General features: G+C 44.6%; 1 protein-coding gene across 1 annotated transcript in view; it reads left to right on the top strand.

Annotated features, from left to right (window-relative positions):
* The window catches only part of BTK (Bruton tyrosine kinase), a 36,167-nt gene extending 8,474 nt beyond the window's left edge, over positions 1-27,693 (top strand). Inside the window, exons 3-20 of the mRNA XM_072626730.1 lie at positions 4,963-5,140; positions 5,765-5,863; positions 7,083-7,151; positions 9,179-9,260; positions 13,209-13,337; positions 13,465-13,532; positions 14,471-14,658; positions 16,736-16,798; positions 17,245-17,299; positions 17,505-17,584; positions 18,452-18,579; positions 22,025-22,099; positions 22,585-22,756; positions 23,286-23,502; positions 24,742-24,806; positions 25,397-25,515; positions 26,244-26,401; positions 27,270-27,693. Coding sequence (XP_072482831.1) covers positions 5,000-5,140; positions 5,765-5,863; positions 7,083-7,151; positions 9,179-9,260; positions 13,209-13,337; positions 13,465-13,532; positions 14,471-14,658; positions 16,736-16,798; positions 17,245-17,299; positions 17,505-17,584; positions 18,452-18,579; positions 22,025-22,099; positions 22,585-22,756; positions 23,286-23,502; positions 24,742-24,806; positions 25,397-25,515; positions 26,244-26,401; positions 27,270-27,341 — 1,980 coding nt within the window. The 5' untranslated portion in view covers positions 4,963-4,999 and the 3' untranslated portion in view covers positions 27,342-27,693. The remainder of the gene's footprint in view (positions 1-4,962; positions 5,141-5,764; positions 5,864-7,082; positions 7,152-9,178; positions 9,261-13,208; positions 13,338-13,464; positions 13,533-14,470; positions 14,659-16,735; positions 16,799-17,244; positions 17,300-17,504; positions 17,585-18,451; positions 18,580-22,024; positions 22,100-22,584; positions 22,757-23,285; positions 23,503-24,741; positions 24,807-25,396; positions 25,516-26,243; positions 26,402-27,269) is intronic.

The following is a 27,693-nucleotide window of genomic DNA, read 5'->3' as shown; positions in this document are numbered from 1 at the left end:
CATCCAGCTAGAGCTATCCTGGAGGCCAAGAGAATTAGGACTCTGGAGCTCCAGAGAGAGAGGATGGGAGTAGGGCTGTGCTTGAGCTTGACTTGACTTGACTTGACTTGTGGGAGCAAATGCCACACAGCAGGATTTGGCTTATTGTTTTGTTGATTGTTTGGATTTAAGAAAGTATTTATGATGCAGATTAAACTTTAAAATGTGTCATGGGTATTGTTTTCAGAGAGCTGCTTGTTAATCATTTATTGGCACCTCCCAGATTAAAAGTCATCTATTTAAGAGGTGGCAATTGAAGCCATGGGAGTAAATGAGTTTATGAAGAAGACCAATGGTGAGATCTTTGAGAACATCCACGTCAAGGTGTTGGAAAAAAGGCTGAAGAATCAGGGAAGGAAGCTGGGATGGAATGGTTACTGAGATAGGAAGATAACCAGAAAAATATGCTCTCTCTGAAGCCAGAAAAGGACAACTAGAGAAACACAGATGGGGGGGGGGGGGGTAGGGTGAGGGGATGGGTGAAGTGGCAGGAGTATAAAGGACCTGGAAAACCTGACCATGTCTGTAAGCAAATGGGAAGGAGCCAGTGGAGGAGAGGCTGAAGATGCCTGAGAGAGAATGTGAGTGAAAATAGTGGAGAAAGGCCAAGATGAGATGCAAAGAATAGGTGGGTACAAGAGGCCCAGGAGGAAGCCAGGCTGACTAAAGCAGAATTCAGAGCCACCCCAGAGCAGAGAGGGACATACAGTTTCAGATTCAAGGGTACCTAAACCCCTCTGCCACCACACACAAAACTGACAAATTAGCTACCTGGCAGTGCCCTTGCCACACTGCAAGAGCCCATTTACACAAGCAAGGTCGTGGAAAGGAAGCTCCCCAGTGGTCCAGCAGCTGCCAAAGTCACAGAAGAAACCTGTGAAACATTGCCAACAATGGGGCAGCAGCCCTGAGACCTTCAGGGATTGGCACAGCATCACATGAGCCCTAATGTGGCCTCTGGAATGCCAGGGAACTGCTCTTGGTCAAAGAGTCAGACCCCAAACTGGAGGAGGCTTCAGGTTCAGTACTGAGGCCTTCCTCCCATCACTGGCTTTGTCCTTATTAGGCTTCAGGGGAGCCCACCAAGCCTAGGTGAACTGAATAGTCACCACAGAGTCCTTCTTTTCAACCATGTTCTCCAGGTTATAAGGTCAGGGAATCCCCAAACTTGAGATCAGCAGTTTCTCCTGGGAGCTGATTGGAAATCATTTCACACCTACCTTAGTCCATCAGCTACCTTCTCTACCCCTGACCAGGCAGTTCTGGAAATCTATTCATCTTCACAAAGTGGAGCATCAGGAAGGGCCTTGCCCTGGAGAGAACAAAAAAGCACAAGGCTTCCCTTGCCACAACCTGTGAGCAGAGCTAGTGTTGAACATTTTGTTTGCCGACTGAGCATTTATTCTGGGACTGTGGAAATGCATTCAAGCAAAGAGCCACATTCGGAAGGCACAAAAGACACAGGCTAGAGGGGAGTGAATGTCCCTTTCAAAGCCTCTCCATTCACAATGATGGCAGCAGAAGATGGCAGATGGGAACAGTCTTCACCTTGATCTGAGAAGCACTGGGAAGTTAGTCTGGATATTGTTGAGCTGAGGAATGACACTGTAAAAGTGCTATTGTAAAGGAGATGCTTCTCACAGTGACATAAAGGATTGTTTGGAAGAGAGACCAGAGGTAGGGAGACCACTTAAAACATTATATAGGTGATCTAGAGGTTGTTATAACAAGTCTCATGTTTTGACTCAGCATAAAGAAAAACTTAACAATTAGAGCCATCCCCAGAAGGAATTCTCAATCATGGAGCTCTGGCCGTGGGACCTTGAAGATGGAATTCCTGCTTCAGGCAAAGGTCAGACTAGGCAATCTCTGAGATCCTAGGTTTCTTTTGTTGAACAAAGGTTGAATTGCCCACGTTTCATGGATCGCCATGGTCAGAGAATTTATTTCCAAATGGTCCCTGTCCATTTGTGATGGGTCTCATTGTACTTAGCTTGGCTAGTCCTCAGAAAACAAACTGACCAGGTTTGTCCAGACTCAGGTCCAGACTCAGAGCCTTCTCCAGCATGGTGGAACCTGCCATGGAGCTCCACTGGACATGGCATTAGGCTTACACTCCATTGACATTGCCTTTGAGTACCCAACCACCCCGAAGGTCACGTCAGTGCCATGAGGCATCAGGATAATATCATAGTAAAGTTAAAAAGGAACACATCATAGGGGCATAGATTTGGGGCCAGACAGGATCTTAGAGGCTGAGGCCCAGAGGATGAAGTGCTTTGCCCAAGGTCACCCAGAAAAAAAGTGGCAGAACCAGGGTTTCAGTGTATGTCCTTGGACTCTAAATTCAGTGTTCTTTCCACCACCCACACAATCTCAGTGCTGTATTAGAGCCTGCTGTTTTGAATGGTCTCCTCATTCTTTGTTCCCTTAGGTAAATCATAGGTTGCCATGGAGCCCGTAGGTTACTATGTGAGCATTTCAAGGCCTCACCCAGCAGCTTTTCCCCTTTGTCTCTCAGGTCTAGCTGTGGCAGGTTCTGCCTACTTATGAGGCCACAGGAAAAAGCCAATAATCAGCAGAAAGAAGGAAAATAAGCTTTGGGTTTGTTCCTGAACAACTGTATCTAAAGAGTACTGATTATTGGATGGATGTCAACCTGGGGAAAAGTCTCTAGCAATGTGCCATAGGACTGTGTTCTTGCTTAGCCCTGTTCTGTTTGATGTTTTTTTTTTCTTTTTAAAAATAGCTTAAAATATTTTAGTTACTTCAGTAAATATTTCCCAATCACATTTTTACAAATGCTAACATTCATTTGTAAAAATTTTGATTTCCAAATTCTCTCCCTCTCTCCTACCCCACTCCCACCCCTTGAGAAGGTAAGCAGTATGATATATTTGCTATTTTTTAAATCAACAACTTGATTAAAGATCTAAGGGATCTGCATATCTGATCTGCAGGTGATGTAAAGTTGGAAGGATTGCTAAATTAATTAGGTAGCTGAATCAGAATCCATGAAGATCTACGAAGACTGGATAAAAGGGCCAGCTCTAAGAAGAGCAGATGTTGGAGGCAGTGTGGTACAGTGGAAAGAACACTGGCCTTGCAATCCAAGGACCTCAGTTGGAATCTCAGCTCTACCACTTACTCAATATGCCATTTTGGGCAAGTCACTTGAACTCCTGGGGCCTCAGTTTCCTCTTCTGTTAAAGTGAGATGATTGGACTAGATAGTTCCTGATGTCCTTTCCAGTTCTAAATCTATGATCCTGCTACCGTTCTGCCACTGGGGGGGGGGGGGGTGGCATTAAAAAAACAACCAATTTCTGGCATTTTATTTACTATTCCCATGATGCTTTTTTTCCTTCACCTTTCTAAAGGAAACTTTAGTTTTTTGAGTTGATAATAGAGCATTTCTTATAAGCTTAGTGTGTGACAGACAAAAAGTATTGCTTTGTGACAAGAACAAATGATAGAATGTCTAGTGTTGACGCCTGAGAAGAACAAAGAAAAATACCTCCTTCCTTTTGTGAAGAGGTTGGGGCCTATGGATGCCTAAGCACAGTTGCTGTGCTGGTTCTACTTAAAGGCTTTCCTTTGGTACGTGGGAAGGCTTACTGTGGGAGACGGGGAAGGCTACATCTGGAAACAACTGTAATGGAAAAGCAAAAGGCAGCTCGAAATCTTAAAATAATGATACCTTTTGAAAAAAGCATTGTTTTGTTAACACTCCATTTCGTCCTGGATTTTGTCACCTTTCTCTGTGTCAGTTCATTTCTCCAAAGGAGTAGTGAGTAATAGTATCAGCCGTGCTTCCCTCACAGGGTATCTTAAGAATCTCTAAGTTACTTCCTGGCTTAGACATCTGGGATGAAAGAGAGCATCGGAGAAGAGAATGACCACGTTGGAGCCATCATGTGATCTTTATACTTTGGAGTCAGCACGCTAGTACTGCCCTTGTTATCGCTAAAACTGGTTACCACGGATGGCTCCAAGAATAAAGACCTCACATCCTGATCCCCAGCAAAATCCCCAGCTTTCATTCTCTTTCCTTCAGCTCAGGCAGGATCAGGCAGAATCAGCATCAGGTGGTGGTATTGAGTCGTGTCCAACTCTTTGTGACCCGATTTGGGGTTTTCTTGCAAAGATACCAGGGTGGTTTCCATTTCACTCTCCAGCTCATTTTACAGATGAGGAACTGAAGCAAACAGGGTGAAGTGACTTGCCCAGGGTCACACAGCTAGTAAGTGTCTGAGGTTGAATTTGAACTCAGGTCTTCTTGACTCCAAGTTAGCATTCTATCCACTGCAGCACCACCTCGATGCCCAGGCTCAGTGTGGAGGCAGTTAATTGTACCTTCTATCCATAGATGTGTTTCCTCACTCTCCCCAGATCCTGCTGGGCTACAGATACCAGTGGGATGCCACATGAAAACAATTAAATATACTATCCAGGAAACTGGGAACTTAAAGGCCCAAATCAGTCCCTGTATTAAATTCCTGATCTTTGGGGGGAGGGGTAGGTTGGGGAGAGAGGTGACCATCAGGATCAACAGCTGCATACCGCCTATCTTTGTTCACAGGCTGCATATAAAATGAGTCTTGTTGGTGTCAATGAGGGTGTGCTTCTCTGGTATCTGGAGAGCAGACAAGTAGATTCAGTATCTAGGATAATCAATCGACTTCTACAATGACCCAGTCTAACAGAGCCTCCCAAAGGTGGGCAAGTTTACCCCAAAATTTTCTTGGCCCAGGATTTGCCCCAGTAGGCACTGTAGCAAGAGGGGAATCAGTGGAAGCAAACAGCTCTTGGATAGCCACCCATGGTGGTCTTATTGTTGAAAATGGGACTCCCTGGGATGGGCAAAGGATGAAGGGAGACTAGTTGGTAGTCTGCTGGGTGCTCACCAGTTCTCTGTTTCTAGTGCCCACAGGTGAGGAGTACTGGGGAAAGAAGAAGATATGGCTGCAGTAATCCTAGAAAGCATCTTCCTGAAGCGATCACAGCAGAAAAAGAAGACCTCCCCTCTGAACTTCAAGAAACGACTCTTTCTCTTGACCGTTCAGAAACTCTCATATTATGAATATGACTTTGAGCGTGGGGTGAGTCTACCTGCTCTAGGACAGCCAAGGCAGGTCTGTTCAAGTTTGCAAAACACTTTCCATCCATTTAGCTCACTAGAGCCTTCCTGCCACTTGGTGAGGAAGGGCCTACAAGTATTACTGCCCCATTTTACAGAGGAGGAAACCAAGGCTTACAAACATTACGTAGCTTGCACCTAATCACATACTGACTGGGTATCAGGAGCAGGATTTGAGCCCTGTCTTCTGACTGCAGCTTCAGCACTCTAACCACTATACCAAACTGCCTCTTAGTGGGTCTTTCCTAAGTGTTATTGATGATACTGATGGTGCAGGTCAAGAGCTGGATATGTTGTCTTCTCCAGTTAGAATGTGAATGCCTCAAGAGCAAAGACTGTCTTGATTTTTTTGTATGGACCTCTAGCATTTCCCATATGATTTTGCACATCATTGGTGCTTAATGAATGTTTTTTCATTCCTTCATTCCCAGAATGCACACCTGTGCAGTCACTCACAAAGATTTTGTGCAAGTTGTCCCACTTTCTGATATTGGCGATGGAATTCAGATAACAAAATCCAATCATTCCTGTCTCTCAATCACTTTTAGTAACCCCACCTTGCTCACTTTTTTGTTTTCTTTCTCAGAGACGAGGAAGTAAAAAGGGTTCAGTAGATGTTGAGAAGATCACCTGTGTGGAAACAGTGGTTCCTGAAAAAAATCCTCCCCCTGAGCGGCAGATCCCGGTGAGAACAGGTCACCTTTGCCATCCAGCCATCCCTCTGCTGCTCAAAGGAGCCAAAGTATTTCGATCCAAAGCTCATCTTCACCTCCATGTACAATAGAAGTACAGTAAAAATAAGTTACTTTGTGATACCACCCCATTTGGTTGGCATAACAACCTCTCAAAATATAGAAATGAGTTCAATTCAACAAACATTTTTTAGGATACACAGTATCTCATTCATTAAAAGATATGAAGTTTTATAACATGGTTTTAATCTTTGTTCTCCAGCACCATAATTTTTAGATGGTGTAGCCCAATGGTGTCAGACTCAAATAGGGGCCACTAGACAATAAGAAAGGATCTCTGTGGTCACATCCTGACTTAGAAAACCACAAATTAACATTATCTATATCCTATTGTATGTTTCTTTATTTTGTTATACATTTCCCAATGATACTTTAATCTGCTTCAGGTCCTAGTGGAAATTGTTGGGCCTATGAGCATGTTTGATACCTCTGATCTAGAGTATGTTATTTGAACCACACCTGTGACTTCATCAGTGTAGGGAATTCCTGGTGAGAAAACTCACTCCACCAACAGACGGACATGTGCTGTGAAACTTCCATTTTAAGAACATCGCTCTAGGGCACTGAGGTCACACAGCCAGTATGTGGCCTTCCTGACTCTGAGGTCAGCTCCCTCTCCACTATATCACATTGCCTCTTATGGTATCTTATGATATATAGAACATGATAGCAATTACATCCTAAGTCCTGGGGCATTGTGGAGCTTAAGGGGACTGACACTGGGCCCCATGTATTCCACCCCACCTCCTTCCCTGTCTCCTAGAACGGAGGAACTCAAGCGTGCATGGTGAGGTCTTGTTTTTCAGTGTGTACTGGGAGATCCTTGTCATTCCCCCTGGTGCTTTGGAGAATGTGCTCTTATATCTCTCTCCTAGAGAGTGAATTAGAGGCCTGGTTCTTGGATCCCTGGGGAAGGCCATGTATTCTCATTGCCATCCTCAGCTAGCCTGGATGTGGCTTTGATGATGACCTTATACATCCCCCTTTCATGATTCTGAGCCTGGACAGACCAAAGAAACTGAGAAACTGGCTGTGTTGAGTCCTGTGGCAAGGTTGAGGGCAGGGCCCACTAAGGTGTGACTTGACCTTTGTGTCAGATCCTTCTATGACTAACAGATGAGGGCCCGTGCCCTCTATCTCTTTTTCTTACAGAGAAAGGGGGAAGAGCCCAGTGAGATGGAGCAGATCTCTATCATTGAGAGATTCCCCTACCCCTTCCAGGTAAGTCCTCCTCTCCTAGCCTGGAAGGGACTTTCTCATCATTTTACAGATCTCTGGGGAACAGAGACTGCAGGTGGGCCAGAAAGCCAGGGTGAGGCTAAGGATTACTGTCTGCATGATGTTACCCTCTCTGATGGCAGCACCTTGACTTTGTGCTTGGCAGCCAGCTGTGAACACATTCAGTCACTGAGATGCCCATTTGGGCATTCACTTCCTTTCAGTTGCCTCTCTCTGTTGCTGGTCCTGTGAGTTGGAAAAGTCAGCAAGTTGACTAGGGCTGGGGGCTCACCATTCAAGGAGGGGCTGCTATTGGGTTTACCATTAATCTCCCCCCCATTCAGTTTTAGTCTGGACTTGGCAGGCACAGTGAGCCTGTGTTTTCGTGGGCCTGGCTTTTCTTTGTTCTGCAAGCAGAAACACAGCAGTCTCTAAGGCCCTGAAAGGCAGAGAAGGAACCGGAAGTGCCCCCCAGGAGCAGTGGGGAAGGCAAGGGGGGAAGGGAGTGGGCCAAAGAGGAGTGGGGGAAGTTGAGGGGGGAAGGGGGCGGGGAAGGAAGGCAGGGGAAGGCAGAGGGAAGGGGGGCCCCTCAGTCATGGTTGCAGGAGCACAGCAAAAGTCTAGTAGCAAAGCAAGGGTGAACTTTCCTTTCTTGAATGAGAAAGGAACCGGGGGAGCAGGAGCCTTTTTAGATAGGCTTTCTCCTACTCCTGTCTTCTCCTCTCAGAGTGCTAATGGACACAAGCAGGTTCAAGAATGCAAAGCAGCAGTGACCCCCAAATCATTTCTCTCTGACTTCAAATTCATTATGTGATGCTCCCCAGCTCCCAGGGACAGAAAGCAGGTCTTTTCCTTGGGTTCTATCTCCCACAGGCCCTTGCATTAGGGCCTTACGTGTGGCAGAGCCTTAAGAAGCGTCAGGGGATCTATCTGACAACTGTTTATCTTCCCAATTATGATTTACTCTCGTTGTTGTTCAGTCCTTTTCCACTCTTTGTGCCCTTTGAGCAAAGATACCTCGGTGGTTTGCTATTTCCTTCTTCAACTCATTTTACAGATAAGGAAACTGAGGCAAGCAGGGTTAAGTGATTTGCCCAGGGTCACATAGCCAAGAAGTATCTGAGGCCTGATTTGCATTCAGGTCTTCCTGACTCTAGGCCCCTGCTCTCTATCCACTTCACCACCTCGCTGCCCCTTTATTTTCATTACAATATATTTCTTGTCCTGAGTACACTCATGCCCCTTGGTGGACACCAATAGGAAGGAGTTAATTTAGGAGTAAACATTTTCTGTGGATAAGTGAAGAGTCAAGTTCCTACTAAATCGTGACTTCCACACACCTCTCCTAAGCAAAGAAAGGGGCAGGGTGGCCATTGAGAAACAATCTGTGCTGGGAAGGAGGGGACCACTTGGTGAACTTGGGCCAGACATTTAACCTCTATCTCTAAGTTGAGGGAGGGTTAGTGAGGCTAATAAATCCATAAGTCATGATTATAAAACATTGGGGGGTGGGGGGAGATTGATGAGGATCCCCTGCCAAGGAAAAATGACCCTGAAACTAAATTACTTATCTGGAGGCCCAGAGATCATTTGGAAACCTAGAATAGAAATCGAGATGGAAGCTTCTAGAGTAGAGATTATTTCATTTGTATCCCAATGCTTGTTGATTGATAGGCATTTACTAGCTGTGTGACCTTAGGCAAATCACTTAGGCTCTCTTAGCCTCAGTTTCCTTCTCTGTAAAATGAGGATAAAAATAGCACCTCCCTTTCAGGGTTATTGTGAAGATCAGCTGAGATACATAAACACACAGACAGATACACACTTTATAAGAGCTGGCTAGTATTGTCACTGCCATCGATAGGTATAGACCTCACATGCCTAGAATAATGGCTAGAGCATTCTGACCATTTCCTGGCAACTTGAGCCCATTCCACTGGCTGCACCCCTGCTTCCCTGAGTCTGTCCCTGTATCTGGATGGGGTAGACGTTGCCTGGAGGTCTAAGTGCTGGCTCTGTTCCTTCTACAGGTGGTGTATGATGAAGGGCCCCTCTACGTCTTCTCCCCAACCGAGGAACTGAGGAAACGTTGGATTCACCAGCTCAAAAACGGTGAGGCTTGTTTGGAAAACCAATGAATGATGTTTTTCTTTTGAAACAAAACAACTTGGGCCATTTGGAAATGTCCTTCTAAAATCCTCCACAGTGGCCAAAATTGAGAGGTTCAGACCCGTCACATGAAAGACAATGCCAAGAATAGCTGACCCTGTGCTCTTGGCATCCCTACTCCTTTCTGGCCCTGCACTGACACTTCACTCCTGGACACCTAACAAAGACTGGGCCTTCCCCTTCTCTTGCCAGCAACTGTCAGAGTGATATTTTTAGAGAAGGACTACTCTACCTGGTTATCCTGTCGTAGCAAGATCACAGGCTATAGAGCTAGGAGAGCCCTTTGAGGTCATCTCATTTTACAGAGGAGGAAACTGAGGCCCAGAGAAGGGAAGGGACTCGCCCGAGAATACACAGGTAGTAAAGGGTAGAGTGAGGCTGTGAGCCCACACCATGCTGGATCTGAGCACTATGAAGGAGGAGGAAGGAGGAGGGCTTCATCTTGGGAGCTCCTTATGCATTCCAGACCTTCCGAGGATCTAAATTTGATCAGAGCCCACAGTTTCTGACTCTGTGTATAGCTTGGATGAAACTTCCACAGGATGCCTGTGTGCACATATACTCGTGTATATATAGCTACATGGCTGTTAAGGCCTGACAGATTAACGGGCTGAATTGCCATCAGGAAAGGTTGCCTAGAGAAACAGGAAGGATGGCAGGCTGATAATGTACGGTTGGGTTATTGCATGACAGTCACTTGTCCTCATAAACATAACGATTCTCATGCTGAGACTTCTTGAACCACACCCACTTGGCTCCCTTCTTGGGACACATTTACCCAGCTCTAGAGCTCTAAGTGTATTGTTGTTCAGTCACTTCCAACTCTTGGTGACTGTGGACCCTACTGTCAGTGGAGTGGCTTGCCAGTTCCTTCTCCACTGGATTAAAGGAAGCAGGGTTAAGTGTTTTGCCCAGGATTACAAAGTTAGTAAGTGTCTGAGGCTGGATTTGAACTCCAGTTTTTATGATGCCAGGCCGGAGCTCTATCCACTGAGCCATCTTGCTGCCCCCAAGTATAGTGGGTACCAGTGGTCTAGAGGGCAGGGGCTCCAGCTGGGAGGTGGAGTCTGCAGAAATATACCCCACCACAACAATCTTCTTTTTTTAGCTTTATTGATCTCTTCTCATTTCTGGATTTGATGCCCCTACCCTTATAAGCCTCCCCCTTGTAACAAAGAATGAAACCAACACATCAACTTTGTCTGATGATATATGTACCATTCTGTAACTGTAGTCCTCCACCTGGGAGAGGGATCCCTCTTCTCTTCTCCAGGGCCCAAACTGCTCATCATAATTACCCAGGGCTCAGCTTCTGTTTGTTTTCTCAGTCATTTTTTATAACATTTTCCTGATTTCACTCCATTTGTGGGCATCTTCCCATGTTTCTCTGGGTATTCCATATCCATAATTTCTTTATTATTCCATTATCTTTCTATATTACAATCTGTTCAGCCATTCCCTAGTCAATGCCCACCCTCTGACTCTGACCTCCTTAAGGGATCTCTTGGTCAAAGGGTAGGAACCATTAAGTCACTGTTATCACATAACTGGAAACTAAATTCCAGTATGCTTGGCCCAACTCATAGCTCCAAGTGTGTGGTACTGTGTTTGTCTTGCTGCAGTTCCCCTCCAACACCATTTCCATCTGCTCTTTGCCATCATTCACAACATTCCACTTAGACTCTTCAGCTTGATTGAGTCTAAGAAGCTTCTCCATAGCTGGCACTCCCTCTGCCCCATTCCTATCTCCTGTTCCCCTGACTTCTGTGATCTGGAACGGCTGACTGTCCCTTGCCACCTCTTTCTATACTCGCCCCCTGGTCAGCTCAGCCTTCCCCCTTTCCAGTGGCTGTGTTTCCATGTGGGGCCCTCTGGAATACCCACTGTATTTGTGACAGACTTCCCTCCATTTTTGGTCTCTTACATTCTTTCTATCTTTGGGAGATAAAAGCAACCTGACTTTCTCCTGAAGACAGCCTGGCCCTGGCTGTCCTCTCCAATGTGGGCTGACATGTGGGGCCAGCAGGAGAAAGTGGATTATCCCTTGCACCCTATGGTGAGTTACTTCCAGATGCTTCCTCTGTTCTCCTCCCTCAGCAGTATCTCCTTTGAAAAGTGTTATCTAGTGTTATCACCTAGTCCAAATCCTTATCCCAGTTATCTACAGGCTTCCACGGTACTCTCTCTCTCCTTTCTTCTGTGTTCTACACAGAACACATGGCTCAATCTTCCTCTGCATTCCAACCCCTAGAGAGTAGTTTACAGTCAGTGCCTTAACCCTGCAGCTTCTTACAGTCTGGTTTCTGGTCCTACTACTTTATTAACAGCTCTCGACAGTGTCAACATTGTCCTCTTCATTGCTAAATCACATGACCTTTTCTCTGCCCTCATTCTTTTGGACCTTCTTTGCACCAATGCAAGGGGAAAGAATGAAGGAATTCTTAGGAATTTGGCACCACTGACTTCCAGCACCTCTTAGTGGATGCTCCTTCCTGACCTTGACTTCTGTGACCCTGCCCTCCTTGTTCTCTGACCTGTTTGAGCCTTCATAGTCTCCTTTGCAAGTTCAGTGTATTCCTCCTGTCCCCCTAAGCATGAGTGTCCACCCAGGTTCTGTTCTGGGCCCTCTTCTCGAGAGACAAGAACCATTCTGACTACAACAATGGAAATGAAAAAGACAAAAACAGAACTGAATCCTGGGTAATTATAATGACCTTTTGTCTGTTCTATGCAAATGGCTCCCAAACCACATCTCAAATCATTGGCCCTTTTTTTCTGAACCCTTTCTCTCTGACTACCTATAAGACAACTTGAAATTCATTTTTTAAAAATCATATCGGTATTTTTGATCATTTTGCTGATTTTCTCTTTTAGTTCATTTTTTCCATGTGCTGTTTTTTAGCCATTTTGTTCTCTTGGTTGTTTTTGGAGGGCTATGTGAAGAGCTTGGGTGCCTTAGAACCTTTACATGTCCATCTTGACTGGAAAATATACCTCCCCCACCTGATCTTTGGAGATTTTTTAATGGAGATAATGTTAGAGTTGTTGAAATGTCACAAATGATAAAAAAAAAAATACCGTATATTTGTATAGGGTTTTTGAGTGTTATGTCACTTGACCTGCCCAATTCTCAGTTAAGCAGAGAAGATACTAGATGTCCCAAAGTCTTAGTGGAGTCCTTAAAACTGCACTAAGACTTTGGGGACAGCCTTTATCAAATTAGACGAGTTCAGCACAATGGAGGGTATATATGCATTAGAGACAGAATCATTCTTTTTCCCACCTATAGTACAGGCTCTACCCCTGAAATCTCTTCTACTTTCTCTTCTTCTTCTCTTATTCTGTGTGGCAGTTAAGCAGCAATACACAGACCAGCTCTTATCATCCTTACTAAGGCAAATATCCTTTAAAGACAGAAGGGGACTTTCCTTTTGGTGTTTGTCTCTTTAGTACCTAGTACAATAGCTGGCCCCAAAGGTATTTAACAAATGCTTCTTATCTTGCATTTAATGAAGTGCTGGAGTAAGAACGAGAGCAAGAGAATTGGGTTTCTTTTCTGACAAGTGGAAGCCAAACCAATTCTCACCTGTTTCACAGGATGGTTGTAAGAGCATCCTGAGAAAACCCAGGTCCAATGCTGTTAGTGTGCTCTGTGGACAACATCCAATAACATTCAGATATTCAGAGAGGTTTTCTAGTACTCAGGACTACTGAGAACCAAAACAGACTAATCATCAGGCCAGTGGAGAAAGTAAAGGGAGAGTTAGTTGAAGCTAAGCTAAGTCTAATCAAAGGGGAAAAATATATAAGCCATGGGTCCTCCTACTGAAGTACTGCCAGGGGGGCCCAGGCTGCCGAATGACCTCTTATTCTCTTCTCCTCTCCCCTCAGTGATCCGGTACAACAGTGACCTTGTGCAGAAATACCACCCTTGCTTCTGGATTGATGGGCAATACCTCTGCTGCTCTCAAACAGCCAAAAATGCCATGGGCTGTCAAATATTGGAGAATCGCAATGGAAGTGAGAGCTGTCATTTCTTGCTTTGCTGGATCCTATCTCCCTTATTTCTGTAGCTGATCTACCCTTGCCATCCCTAAGCTCTTCCCCAGAATACTTGCTTTCTTATTATTGGTTTCTTATTTTTCAGGCTTAAAACCAGGAAGCTCTCACCGGAAGACCAAAAAGCCTCTTCCTCCAACCCCCGAAGAGGACCAGGTATAGGGGGACCCTGGATTTGGATGCTGGTTGAATAGTGAAATAACATTTTTACTCTAGAGCTGTTAGAATCCTAAAGGTGAAGGACCAGAGAGCATCCCAGAGATGTGCTGCTGTTTGGTATTCTTACTGAGCACTTTGAAGCCAAATAATTAGGGCCACCATTTCTAGTGCAGGGAAAAGGTAGAGAGCTAGAAAGCACTCTAGTCACCATTGGGTGACATCACACACTTAAAATCTGCATAATTCCTATTATTTATACAGCACTTTGTGGTTAATGAAGCCTTTTCTCATTTGATTCTCCCAATAATACTTTGAGGGGCAGTTAGGGGGTACAGTGGATACAGTGCCAGGCTTGGAGTCAGAAAGACTCATCTTCCTGAGTTCAGATCCAGCTTCAGACACTTCCTAGCTGGGTGGCCCTGGGCAAGTCACTTCACCCTGTTTGCCTCAGTTTCCTCATCAGTAAAATGAGTTGGAGAAGGAAATGGCCAACCACTCCAGTATCTTTGCCAAGAAAACCCCAAATGGGGTCACAGAGAGCTGGATACAACTGAAAGACGACCAAACAACAATTAAAAAAAAATACTGTGAGGCACATAGGCAGTTATCTCTGTTTTACAGATGAAAAACTGAGTCCCAGAAATGCTAACAAATTGGCCAAAATTAACTAAGTATTAAGTTGCAGAACTGTGACTAAAGACTAGGCTTCCTGGACTTCTGGTTGAGTGACTGATTTGGGCTAGGCCAAGGGATTTGTTCTGTGAAGTTTGGATTCAGTCAAAGGACTTTGAGGACCTAGAGGGCCACATGTGGCCTGCAGGCCACAGGTTCCCCAATCCTGGGCTAGATTGTCTTGGGAAAACACTCCAGATAGGAAGGAGGGGAAGGTGCTCCACTTCTATTTACGTTACATATTTTGACTTCCCACTCTGCAGATTCTAAACAAACCACTCCCCCCTGAGCCACCAGGAGGTTCCAACCCCACAAATGAGCTCAAGAGGGTTGTTGCCCTTTATGACTATACTCCGATGAATGCAAATGACCTGCAGCTCCAGAAGGGTGAAGAGTATTTTATCCTGGAGGAGAGCACCTTGCCCTGGTGGAGAGCTCGGGACAAAAATGGGTGAGAGGCCATTCCAGAACCGGACACACCTGCACCCTGGCACATGCACAGTCTCACAGTCTGACAGTGTAATCCAACCTCCCGGTTACCGCAGATAGATCCAGCCAACACCAAATACACACAAAGAATCCTACATCCTCTGGCCCAAGCCCCCACCGAGAATCAGCCAGGTGGTCAGGGTCTGGGCCCTGCCTGGAAATTTGGGTATTTTTTGTTTGTTTTGATTTTGGTTCTGGCCCTGCAATTTCATTGGCATTAGGAAATACCAGTGAGTTCCGTATGCCCCCTACCAATGCAGATCTGTGACTGTTGTGCAATTTGTAATCTTTGACAGTTGAGTCAAGTCAAGATAAGTCCACCAACCTTTCTTAAAAGTGCCTACTATGCAGCAGTCACTGTGCTAAGCTCTGGAGACAGACAGGCAAAAAGAGCTCTTGCCCTCAAGGAGCTCCCGTTCTAACAGGAGAGACAATATGCAAACAACTATGTACACGCCAGACCCAGACAGGGTCAAGTGGAGACAATCTCAGAGGGAAGGCACGCAGAGAGGACTGATGAAGTAAGGAGCAAGAAGCCTGCAAAGGCAGGAAGGGGCCAGGCTAACCAGAAGGTTGTCGATTTGAGCCTGGAGGTGATAGGGAGCCCCTCAAGTTTATTCAATAAGGGAGTGACATGGTCAGACCTGTAGCAATAACAGAAGGTTGTTGCAGTAGGCTGGGCCTGAGGTGATAAGGGCCTGCACCGGGGGGGGGGGGGGGGGGGGGGGGGGGGCAGTGTCAGTGGAGAGAAGGGGGAATATGTGAGAGACATTATAAAGATAGAATCGACAAGACTTGGAAGCTGATTGGCTGGGGGGCGGGGGTGGGGGGGAATGGTAGAGTGAGAGTGAGGAGTTGAGGATGATAATGAGATTATAAGCCTGGGTGACCAGGATGATAGTAATAGAAAGTTAAGAAGCAGGGAGGGCTTGTGGGTTCAGTTTAGACAGGATGAGTTTAAGATGTCTATAGTAGATCAAGTTCGAAATGTCCAGTGGGCAGTTGGAGATTAGTAGAGAGGGTAGGGCTAGAGAAGTAGCTCTGAGAAGCATCTGCATAGAGATGATTATTGAATCCGTGGGAACTGAAAAGATCACCAGGTGACATAGTATAGAGGAAGAAGGAAATTCAGAAGAGAGCCTTGGGGGGATGCTTCATGGTTAGTATTATCTAGAGGAATAGAACAGCTAGGTAGCTCAGTGGATGGAGAACTGCACCTGGTGTCAGAAAGACCTGACTTCAAATCAGGCCTCAGATGCTTACTAGCTGTGTGACCCTGGGCAAGTCACTTCACCCTGTTTGCCTCAGAAATCTCCCCTCTAGCCAGAAAGCTAAATCCTGGGATCACGCTGCCTAGGAGATTGAAATTCCTTCTCTAGGCAGAGGTTGGACTTCAGGAACATTGTCTATAACATGCCATCTTGGGCCATTTGGACAAGCACAGCTGCCTCTGCCATGTGCTCCTGAAGGAACTCTGTCATGAACCCAGTGGTTGCTATCTCTTGAACAGGGAAAGTTCTTTCTCAGGATTTTTCATGGGCAACGTCATATAACTCCCACATGCTCGTGCCCCAAGGTAGCAGTTCCTGGGTGGGGAGGAGATCACATGCTCACCTTCAGAACACCCATTTGATGAAGCAGTGTTTGAACCTGTTCTCTGATCAGGGAAAAGAATCAAAAGATGAGAGCATTATACTACCTTTTATGACCCACACTGAGGGGTGGCTCTTATGACAGAGTGTCCCCTGAACCCCCAGCCAAACAACCATTGGAAGCAATAATCCTGAGTTGTCAGCTAGCCTCTGAAGAAGGTGCCATTGGGTGTATGTATACTCTGTAGAGGGAGAGATACTCATTCCCTCTTTAGATTGCTTTTATACTGAGCCAAACATACAAGCCTCCAACATAATACCAAACACATGGAGTCTGGCCCATCTACCATTGGGATGCTCAGCTTCTGAGGCCAGAGCCACACGTTTGGCTCTCTCTCTCCCTGCAGAGATGGCCCAGGGTGACTCATGTCTCTGTCCACTTTGCAGACGGGAAGGTTACATCCCTAACAACTATGTCACTGAGGCAGAAGACTCCATTGAGATGTATGAGTAAGTATGCACAGGGCCTTTGGCTACAGTATTTCACAAGGAACAGGGTATTTCTCTTCCTTTCTCAATGTGCATTTTAAAATTTCAAATGAGTTGGCAACCATAGCTCACTTCCATGAGAACAGGGGTCTACCATGGGATGTAAAACTTTTGAAAGGCTGCCAAGCCCAGATTGAATTCTTTCTACTTTCCTTCCTAGCCACAGGAGTGGGTTGTTCTCAAGTCCCTCCTTTCTTAATCTCTTTTCCTTGATGTCTCTTTGATCCCAGCCTAGGCTTGAAAAAGGGGTGAATGATGTCTTCTGTGCCCATCATAAGCACTCAATAGCGATTTCTGTGTTGCATATATAAGTAAGTGACAGCCAGACGAGCTCAGGTGGGCCTGTGGTGGCTGTGATACTTCTTCCTGGGTTCAGATCTGGACACTTGGGCTGTTTCTTATTTCAGGTGGTATTCCAAACATATGACCCGGAGCCAAGCAGAGCAACTACTAAAGCAAGAGGTGAGTGTCCTCTGACATCTGAATCTCATGGACTGGTGTCACCTCCAAGTTGAAGGAGATGAGGTTGCTATCATGCAATGCTTGACTACACTTAAGCTCAGCAATTGCCATAGCAACTGGCAACAGGGAATTGAAGGTCAGGATGAATATAGGTGGGAGCTCTACTTGTTTCTCAGTCATCTCGGCTTCTTCCTCTTCATTCCAGGGTAAAGAAGGTGGTTTCATTGTCAGAGATTCCAGCAAAGCAGGAAAATACACTGTGTCTGTGTTTACCAAATCAGCTGGGTAAGTGACAAGTCCTGAAAATCAGTCAGTCAACAAGCATTTATTAAGGATTTTCATTGTGCCAGGCACTGTGCTAAGCTCTAGGGATATAAAGATCTGAGAATCATCTGCATAAGAATGATAATTGAGCCCATGGAAGCTGATGAGATCACCAAGTGAGATGGTATAAAGTGAAAACCATCAGAGGGCCAAGGACAAAGGCTTGGGGGGGGGGCACCCATAGTTAGTAAGCCTACCTAGAGGGAAATCCAGTAAAGGAGACAGAGAAGGAATGATCAGAGAGGAAGGAGGAGAACTAGGTGAAAGTGGGTACCATCAGAAAACCTAGAGAGGAGAATATCAAGAAGAGAGTGATCACCAGGCTACAGAGAGGTCAAGGAGCATAAGGAATGAGAAAAGCCATTGGATTTGGCAACAAAGAGATCCCTGATAACTTTGGAAAGCAGCTTCAGTGGAATGAGACCGCTTTCTGAAGGAAGTTAGCTGGGAAGGGGAAGTGAAATATAGAATGATAGCTATCACAGATAGAAGGATCAAGTGAGGCTTTTGTGAGGATCAGGGAGATGTGGGCCTGTTTGTAGGTTGCAGGGAAGATGCCTGTAGACAGGAAGACAGTGAAGATAAGTGGGAAAGTGGGGCTGACAGACGGGGCAATCTGCTAGAGAAAATGGACTGGGATGGGATCAAAGACGTTTGCCTTGGGGAGAAGTGTGTTAGGTGTGATAGGCCCCCAGGTGTGCATTCTGATCATCCGTCAGACCACTTTTTCTTCTTTCATGGTTGAGCTTCTCCTGCCTCACTGATTTGGAGGCTGTAGCTTCTCGCTGTTTGTTTCCCAAGTTCCTGACTGTGTGTTCATTTCCCCAGGGATCCTCAAGGGGTGATCCGCCATTATGTCGTGTGTTCCACCCCTCAGAGCCAATATTATCTGGCTGAGAAGCACCTCTTCAGCACCATTCCTGAACTCATCAACTACCACCAGCACAACTCTGCTGGTGAGTACCAGTCTGCGTAAGAAGGGGCTACAAGCAGGCAGGGGGTACATGGGGAACTGAAATGCCCATCATTTCTGAGCAGAGCTCCATCATGGACGCTGAGGGAGTCATACTTTCTCAATGTGCATTTAAAAATTTCAAATGAGTTGGCAACCATAGCTCAGTTCCATTAAGAACAGGAGAACACGGATCCACCATGGGATGTAAAACTTTTGAAAGGCTGCCAAGCCCAGACTGAATTCTTCCTACTTTCTTTCCTAGCCACAGGAGTGGGTTGTTCCCAAGTCCTTCCTTTCCTGATCTGTTTTCCTTGATGTCTCTTTGATCCCAGCCTAGGCTTGACAAAGGGGTGGATGATGTCTTCTGTGCACATCATATGCACTCAATAGCGATTTCTGTGTTGCACAGCAGCAGCTTGCACACAATTGATCCTCAAGGGAGACTTGTGGCCTGATTAATTTTTTTAAATTTTTATTTATTTTGAACCTAAAGATAGACAAAAAAAGGACCTTTCCATATACACAGCACAACATAAAAAGAGGATAAAACCATGAACTTCCATTTCACACTGTTTACTTTTGTTTAATTATATAATAACACATAATTCTCAAATATACCCTACTTTTCTGTGCTTCTTTCTTGGATTTCTTTTGTTCTTTACTGTGCACTTTTAATTTTTTTCTCCCTTCCTTTCCACACCACCCATGAGAAGACTACCATTAGACATAGATATGTGTATATACATATATGTAAAACCATACTGTAACCTACTTATCAGTTCTTTCTCTGGAGGTGGATAGCATCTTCCTTCATAGGTCCTTTGTAGTTGATTTGAGTATTTACAATACTCAAAATGACTTAGTCATTCAAAGTTGTGCTTAAAACAATATTGCTGTTACTGAGTACAAAGTTCTCCTGGTTCTGTTCGTTTTACTTTTCATTATTTCACACAAGTTTTCCCATGTTTTTCTAACTTCAACCAGCTTATCATTTCTTATAGCAAAGTAGTATTACATCATGATCATATGCCACAACTTATTTAGCCATTCCCCAATGGATGGGCATCCCCTCAATTTCTAGTTCTTTGCCACACAAAAAGAGCTACTACAAATATTTTAGAACATATTCTTTTCCTTTTTCTCTAATCCCCTTGGGAAACAGACCTAGTAGTGATACTGCTGGGTCAAAGGGCACACAAAGTTTTATAACTCTTTGGGCATAATTCCAGATTGCTCCCCCAAACGGTGGATCAGTTCACAGTTCCACCAACAGTGTGAATTAGTATCCCAGTTTTTCCACATCTCCTCCAACATTTGCTGTTGTCCCCTTCTGTCATTTTAGCCAATCTGATAGGTGAAAGATGATATCTCAAAGTTGTTTTAATCTGTATTTCTTTAATCTAACTTAGAGCATTTCTTCATATATACATAGTTTTGATTTCTTCATCAAAAACTGCCTATTCAGATCCTTTGACCATTTATCAACTGGGGAATGACTCATAGTCTTATAAATTTGACAAAGTTCTTTATATATTTGAGATATGAGACCTTTATCTGAAAAACTGTCTATAAAAAATTTCTCCCAGTTCTGTTTTCCTTCTAATCCTGGCTACATTGGTTTTATTTGTACAAAATCTTTTAAATTTAATGTAATTAAATTATTCATTTTACACTTTGCAATGCTCTCTACCTCTTATTTATTCATAAATTGTCTTCACATCCATAAGTCTAATAGGTAATATGTTCTGTGTTCTAATTTTCTTGTGATATCTCCCTTCATATCTAGGTCATATATCCATTTTGACCATATCTTGGTGAATGGTGTAAGATATTAGTCTATACCCAATTCCTGCCAGCCTGCTTCCTACTTTTCCCAACAATTTTTATCAAATAATGAATTCTTATCCCCAAAACTTAAATCTTTACATTTGTCAAATACATGGTTATTACAGGCCTGATTCATTTCAAAGCATGATGCTAAAGAAATGCATCCTCGAGGCTGGCAAGTAGTGAAGGTCAATGAAGTACCTACTATGGCCCCAGGAGAGCAAATAAGATGATGGATGTAAAAGGCTTCGGTCTCTTTAAAACATGATATCAATGTCTGTTTCTTCTTCTAGTTATTAGCATACTACATGCCTGGAGGAGCGGAAATATAGGAAAATAATTATAGTTATAGTTGGTGACACTGACAAAGCATTTTTTATTATGAATTTAACAAATGTGAATGTTTCCATATGCAAAGAAAAATTTTAAAAGATTATATATGGAATGATGAATCTATTACATGATGGCTTTTTTTAAATAAAAAAGCATATGTTAAATTTAACTAATCTATTCAATGCCATCCCAATTAAATTACTTAAAAAAATTTTTACTGAGTTAAAAAAACAACAGAATTAATTTGGATGAAAAGTCAAGAATTTCAAAGAAACTAATAAAAAATGTAAATAAAGGAGATTCAGCTGTACCAGACCTTAAACTATATTATAAGACAGTAAATATCAGAACTATCTGATACTGGCTAAGAAATAGAAAGGTAGATCAATGGAACAGAGTAGACACGCAATTCACAGTAGTAAGGACTATAGTAACCTTGTGTTTGGCAAATGTAAAGATTTAAATTTTGGGGATAAGAATTCATTATTTGGTAAAAATTGTTGGGCTGGAAAGCAGTCTGGCAGAAATTGGGTTTAGACCAGTATCTTAAACCGCGTATAAAGATAAGGTCAAAATGGATCCATGACCTAGATAAAAAAGGAGATATCTCAAGAAAATTAGAACATGGAGCACATTACTTATCAGACTCATGGATAGGAGAATAATATATGAAGAAACAAGTGATAGCATTTGAGGTATAAAATGGATAATTTAAATTATATTAAATTTAAAAGTTCTTGTACAGATAAAACCAAAGTAGCCAAGATTAGAAGGCAAGCAGAAAATTGAGGGAAAAATCTTCATAGACAATCTCTCAGATAAAGCCTCATTTCTCAACATATAAAGAACTTTGTCAAATTTATAAGAATATGAATCATTCCCCAACTGAAAAATGATAAAAGAACATGAACAGGCAGTTTTTGAAGAAGAAATCAAAACTTTATACAAGCATATAAAACTCCAGGCCCACTTAGTGGTCTAAGAATGTCAGACTTGAGCTGGGTTTGGACTCTAGTAGTATATTACTAATGAGGACCATATTTTCTTTTTTCTGTGAAAATATCTTTTGAGAGGAGGAAGAAGCAGAAGCTGGAGATGGGAGGGTGGGGGAAGAACAGATGTCAATCTCACAATGTTGCAGAAAATGTGGGAATATGGAAATCAATTGGAACAAGGCAGTTCTGTGTATAAGGCCCTCAGCTTCTCCTGGCCATTTGTGGCTACTTAGGAACTGATAGAATGACATGCTGAGATAGGCAGGTGTAACCTACTCTTGTGTTTTTCAGGACTCATCTCCAGACTCAAGTATCCGGTGTCTCAACAGAACAAGAATGCTCCCTCCACAGCGGGGCTGGGCTATGGTAACTGCTTCTTTCTTGACCTGAATCTAGCATCTTTTGCCCCCCATCTTCACCTCCCACCTCTCAGTGACTGCAGGAGTGAGCTGGAAGTGGGCCAGTCCTGACTTTCCCCATAGTGAACCTTTTTGCAACACTGCTATGTAATTCCTGCTTCTAGAAGAACTGAGCTGGCTCCAAGCAGTTGTTTCTTTCTGCCCTTTCCACAATTCCCCTGGGCTTTGGTCCCTACTAAAAGAAACAGGGGCTGCAAAACTGTGGGCTGCCAGGGGCTCAAACGTTCCTTGCAGGGCTTGTCTCTACTATCTCTTTACCTTAAGACATCACTATTTCCAAAGTTCCAAGATCTCAGAACCCCAGAGTGGCCCTATAAGGAAAAATGAGACATTTCCTGGTGCCCACATCCCATTCCTCCCCTGAGCAGAACCCTTCCCCTACAGTATGATTCCTATGTCTTAGAATTACACAGAGGCTGCTGTTTGTTATAGGGTCATGGGAGATTGATCCAAGGGACCTGACATTCTTGAAGGAGCTGGGGACTGGACAGTTTGGGGTGGTGAAGTATGGGAAGTGGAGAGGCCAATATGACGTGGCCATCAAGATGATCAGAGAAGGCTCCATGTCAGAGGATGAGTTCATTGAGGAGGCCAAAGTCATGATGTGAGTTACTACCCAAACTCTCCATCCAACCTTTGGTGTCTATATCAGCAGGCACACTACACTGTGATGTGAGTGTGCCGTACATTGTGTGAAACTTCAGAGGTCTGGGACCTGGACCTGGGGTCACACTGTGACAAATGGGAGGCTCGGTCTCTAGTTAAGATAGTCCTTGGGAGCAGTCCTACCTCCAGAAGCATTAAGAGGGTGGGAGTGGAAAATGATTCTGCCACAGCCAGTCTTGTTTCCAGTATCCCTTCCACAGCCAGTTCTCCCAAGTAGGTAGTGTCCATGACTATCCTGTGTTGGATTTACTTCTTTACTCTATCAAGGAATTCCAAGTGGCCCCTTAGGGCCAGTCTTGAAGTGCTGGGGCATAGCCAGGGGCTGGAGGGAGGAGAGGACAGAGAAAGGCAATATCATCACCAGGGCCACTTGCTCTGGCTCCTTCATCAGACCTTGTCTCCCCCAGTCTTTCCTTGACTGCTCTGTGGAGCAACAGGGGAGGCTGGATCTATTACCTATCCTGTAGGAACCTGTCACATGAGAAACTGGTCCAGTTATATGGGGTCTGCACTAAGCAGCGTCCCATCTTCATCATCACTGAATACATGGCCAATGGCTGCCTCCTGAACTACCTGAGGGAAATGCGGCACCGCTTCCAAACCCAACAGTTGCTGGAGATGTGCAGGGACGTCTGTGAGGCCATGGACTACCTGGAATCTAAGCAGTTCCTTCACCGAGATCTAGTAGGACCTTGGGGGATTGTGTGACTACAAACAAGGCAGGGTTGGGAAGAGTATGGGGGGAGCTGTGGTGAAGGTGGGTGAATCATGATTGGGTTTGAGGAGAAACAGGGTGGAGATCTGTCCTTTCACTTGAGCCTTCTACTGAAGCCTATATGGAGCCCCACAGATTCAGGGCAAGCTGAATAAAAAATATAAATGTTTTATGGCTTTTTCATCTTCTCTCTATCTTGCTGCTTTCTCACTAGCCTCCTGCTATTCCCTCTGAGTTACTTTAAGCACTCTCTCCAGCTTGCCTCTGCCCAGAATTATAGCTGGGGAAGAACCTTAGGGTAAGCCTCCTGATGTAGTACAGAAGGGACAGGACAGGTGAAAGGCTCCATAGAGCAGGGAGAGAGCCAGAAGAAATACTGAGGCCTATGTTAAGAGGAGATGGCTGATATCAAAGGGGGACAGAACACAGGTGGCAGAAGGTACCACAGGCAGGGATTTAAGAGATGGGATGTTATCTTGGTTGTCTGGTATCATTTGCCCAGTTTTGCTCTGAGTGTGAAAACTGTTCATTTGCCTTGGTCTCAGTGGCAAAGATTTGTGGATTTGGCATCAGTTGTCCACATTTGTACCTTCTTCCTTCCTTCCATCAGTGGTGGAGGTGGTAGTGGTGAGGGAGGGAGGCAGAACCTCTCAGATCAGCAGAATTTTTGTGTCCTCAGTGTCTGGGGAAGCATGAAGACTCAGGAGGACCTCCACATCCTGTGCATGGTGCAGCTGCACCTCCTTTTGGGGATACCTCTGCTCAGCCCTGCCCAGACCAACTCCCAAATTGCCTTGAGCCCCCAAACTGATCCTCATTTAGCTCTAGTTTAACATCTTCCTAGAAGAATGGATTCCATAATAACTGCATGAGTAAAGGAAATCCAGAGACATTTGTATGCCCACTGATTTCATTCACTGTCCACATATTTAGGTGTTTCTGTGAAGTAGAACCCAAGCTAGGCTCATAGTCAATCAAGAAGCATTTTTAAAATACCTACTGTATGCCAAGCACTGTGCTAAGTGCTGGGGATAAAGAAAAAGTTCAAAAAACTCCCATTGGGTTTAGAGAGGTTTCTCCCACGGAAGAAACAAAACCTGTCTTACAGAAGTTAACAAACACTTCTGAAGTTCTCCTAGGATTCCACTGGTGGGATTCCGGTGCACTTGCAGGGAAATGTGGCCTCACTGGCATCTCTTCCTCCACAGGCTGCTCGAAACTGTTTGGTCAATGACCGAGGGGTTGTCAAAGTGTCTGACTTTGGTCTCTCCAGGTCAGTATGCCTTTTCCCTTTCTTCTCCTTGAAAAACAGAAATGTTCTATGGCTTTTTCATCTTCTTTCCATCTTGTTGCTTTCTCACTAGCCTCCTGCTTTTCCCTCTGAGTTACTTTAAGCACTCTCTCCAGCCTCTCTACCTTTTCCCCTCCTCGCCCATGTCTCTGGCCTGCCTCTTCTCTACTTCAATTCCTTCATTCACCTTCTCTTCTTCTCATAGCCTTGCTGCCTTTACTGCCTGTCTTCTTCCTAGTCATTCTGGTAATTCTTACCACCAACTGGAGAAGATAGTCCTGGGGATCCCAACACAATGTGGCAATTAAGCCAACTCAGAAAACTGCATCAGCTACGGAAAGGAAGAAGAAAACAGAGTGCTGTGCACAGCGTTGGCCAGTGGCATTGAGCCTCAGTTTCTGTCCCAATTTGAACAGAACCTGAATATCTTTTGCCTAATTTGTTCCAGAAGAGATTGGTTGGACATCATGAGACACATGACTGATCCTACACTTGTTTTGTTTTTTGCCTCTCTCCAGAGGTCCAGGCAGATCCAAGATGAGCATCAATGATTTGACCTAAATCTCTTTTAGGTATGTCTTGGATGATGAATATACAAGCTCAGCAGGATCCAAATTTCCAGTTCGGTGGTCTCCACCAGAAGTCCTCATGTATAGCAAGTTTAGTAGCAAATCTGACATCTGGGCTTTTGGTGAGTAGACAAGGTAGTACAGAGGAAATAGAAGTGGGCTCAATAATCACCCCAGCTGCCATTTCTAAAGTACTTTAAGGGCTCTAAAGTTCTTTTCCTACATTTCCACTCTATGACTCTCCCAATAGCCCTGTAAGTAAGGTGACTATTGTAAGTATCGTGAGCCCCATTTTACAAATGAGAGACTAAGTCATTTGTCCATGAACACACAGCCAGTAAGTGCCAGAGGACAGATTCAAACCCAGGTCTCTGTAGCACAATCTACTTTGTGCTACACTCCAAGGGGCTGTTGTCTATAGTATCTGGAATTTTATTAAGAGGTTTATGAGGTATACATGTATCAAGTATGGTATCATCTTTAGAGACTAAGCGTAAATATATATGTTGTTCAGGCATTTCAGTTGTGTCTGACTCTTCATGACCCCATTTGGGGTTTTCTTGGCAAAGATCCTGGCATGGTTCACCATTTCCTTCTCCAGCTCATTTGCAAGATAAGGAAACTGGGGCAAAAAAGTGAAGTCACACTGCTAGGAAGTGTCTGTGGCCAGATCTGAACTCAGGAAGATGAGTATTTCTGACTCCAATCATGGTGCTCTATCTACTGTGCCTCCTAGCGGCCCATATGTACATATACACTGCGTGTGCGTGTGTGTGTATGTGTGTGTGTGTATGTGTCACACACACATAATTAATTCTGGTTTGGGTTTGGATTTGTTTTTGCCTCATAGGAGTTCTGATGTGGGAAATTTACTCTCTGGGGAAGATGCCGTATGAGAGATTTAGTAACAGTGAAACAGCAGAACACATCGCCAAAGGCCTGCGGCTCTACCGGCCTCAGCTGGCTTCAGAGCGAGTGTATGCCATCATGTACAGCTGCTGGCATGAGGTGAGCCTTCTCCCCACTAGCACAAAAGTCTTCCCAGGCCATTGCCAAGGTGCCCATTTCCCACTTTCCAAAACACCTAAGACCTGGCCACAGATTGCCTGCTACACAGATCCCTTTATCCCTTTAGTAATTTGTAGTGAATCTAGGGCTACCTCATGGTTTGTGGAGTGGGTTGAAATGCCCTACCACAAGTTCCTGCCAGGCAGCCAAATGCACAGGAGCAGGCCTATACCAAGCTTTGTCTCATTTGTAGAAAGCAATCAGAAGTTCAGTGCCCACTCCTGGGTATGTCATTGGGCCTTTCCCAACCTTATTTTTTTCTGATCCTAAATGAAGGCTAAAAATGAAGGCCTAAAAGTAAACTATTTTCTTAAAGTAAACTATATTCTTAAAAAAACAAACAAACAAAAAAACCCCAACACCTTGTTTAATTCAAGCAGAGAACCTTCGTCCTTGCCATTACTCCTTCTACTCCCTTCTAGAGGCACCTTCATAAACAATTTTCAGCCCTTGGAAACTCAAACTTGGGTCTTGGGCTGGGCTTAGTTCTTCCTGCCCTTAATAATTCACCTTTCTCCAGCAGCATGTGGGCACAGAAGTGTCTAACTGTGGGGGATGGGAGGGGGGCTGGAGTCAGAACAAAATTTTCATACTGTTCTCCTTCCCCTTGACCTTGACTAGATCAGTGTGCATGGGTCCCAATGAAGGTGAGTTATGTGGCAAAGGAAGAGTCACCCCAATTCCCAGGGACTTGTGGCTTGGACACTGATCTGATGCACTTCCATAGAATACAAATAAAACTGTTTCCTGGCCAGGAGGTCCATGATTTCTGCCCCCTCCCAACAATGTTCTTTCTCTTTGAGTCCAGAAAGCAGATGAACGTCCCACTTTCAAACTTCTTCTGAGCAACATTCTGGATGTGATGGATGAAGAATCCTGAGCTGTTCAGCCTTCCTCTCAGTTCCTTTCATCTCCCCTCTCTGCTCCATTTGCTCACTCACTTTTCTCTGAAGAAATTCCAAGCCTGAGTGGGGAGAGGGAGGGGATGGGGGCAGGGAGGAAAGCCTTTATGCTCCACGGGTGGCACTATACATCTGAGAATGACTCACACGTCTGATCCCCAAGGACTTCCTCTGGCCTGGGCAAAAGCTAAGGAATAGGACCTCCATTCTTCAGTAAATGCTGTTGCTCCAGGAGAGAGAAATCCCTCCTAGCAGTAAGGCCAGATTTGTACTGGATGTGTGTGTGGATGTGTGTGCATATGCGTAAATAAACCCTTTGGGTGGCCTTAA

The sequence above is a fragment of the Notamacropus eugenii genome, chromosome X (assembly GCF_028372415.1).
Source record: "Notamacropus eugenii isolate mMacEug1 chromosome X, mMacEug1.pri_v2, whole genome shotgun sequence".
Classification (NCBI taxonomy): Eukaryota; Metazoa; Chordata; class Mammalia; order Diprotodontia; family Macropodidae; genus Notamacropus; species Notamacropus eugenii.
This window is presented reverse-complemented; position numbering and strand designations above follow the sequence as displayed.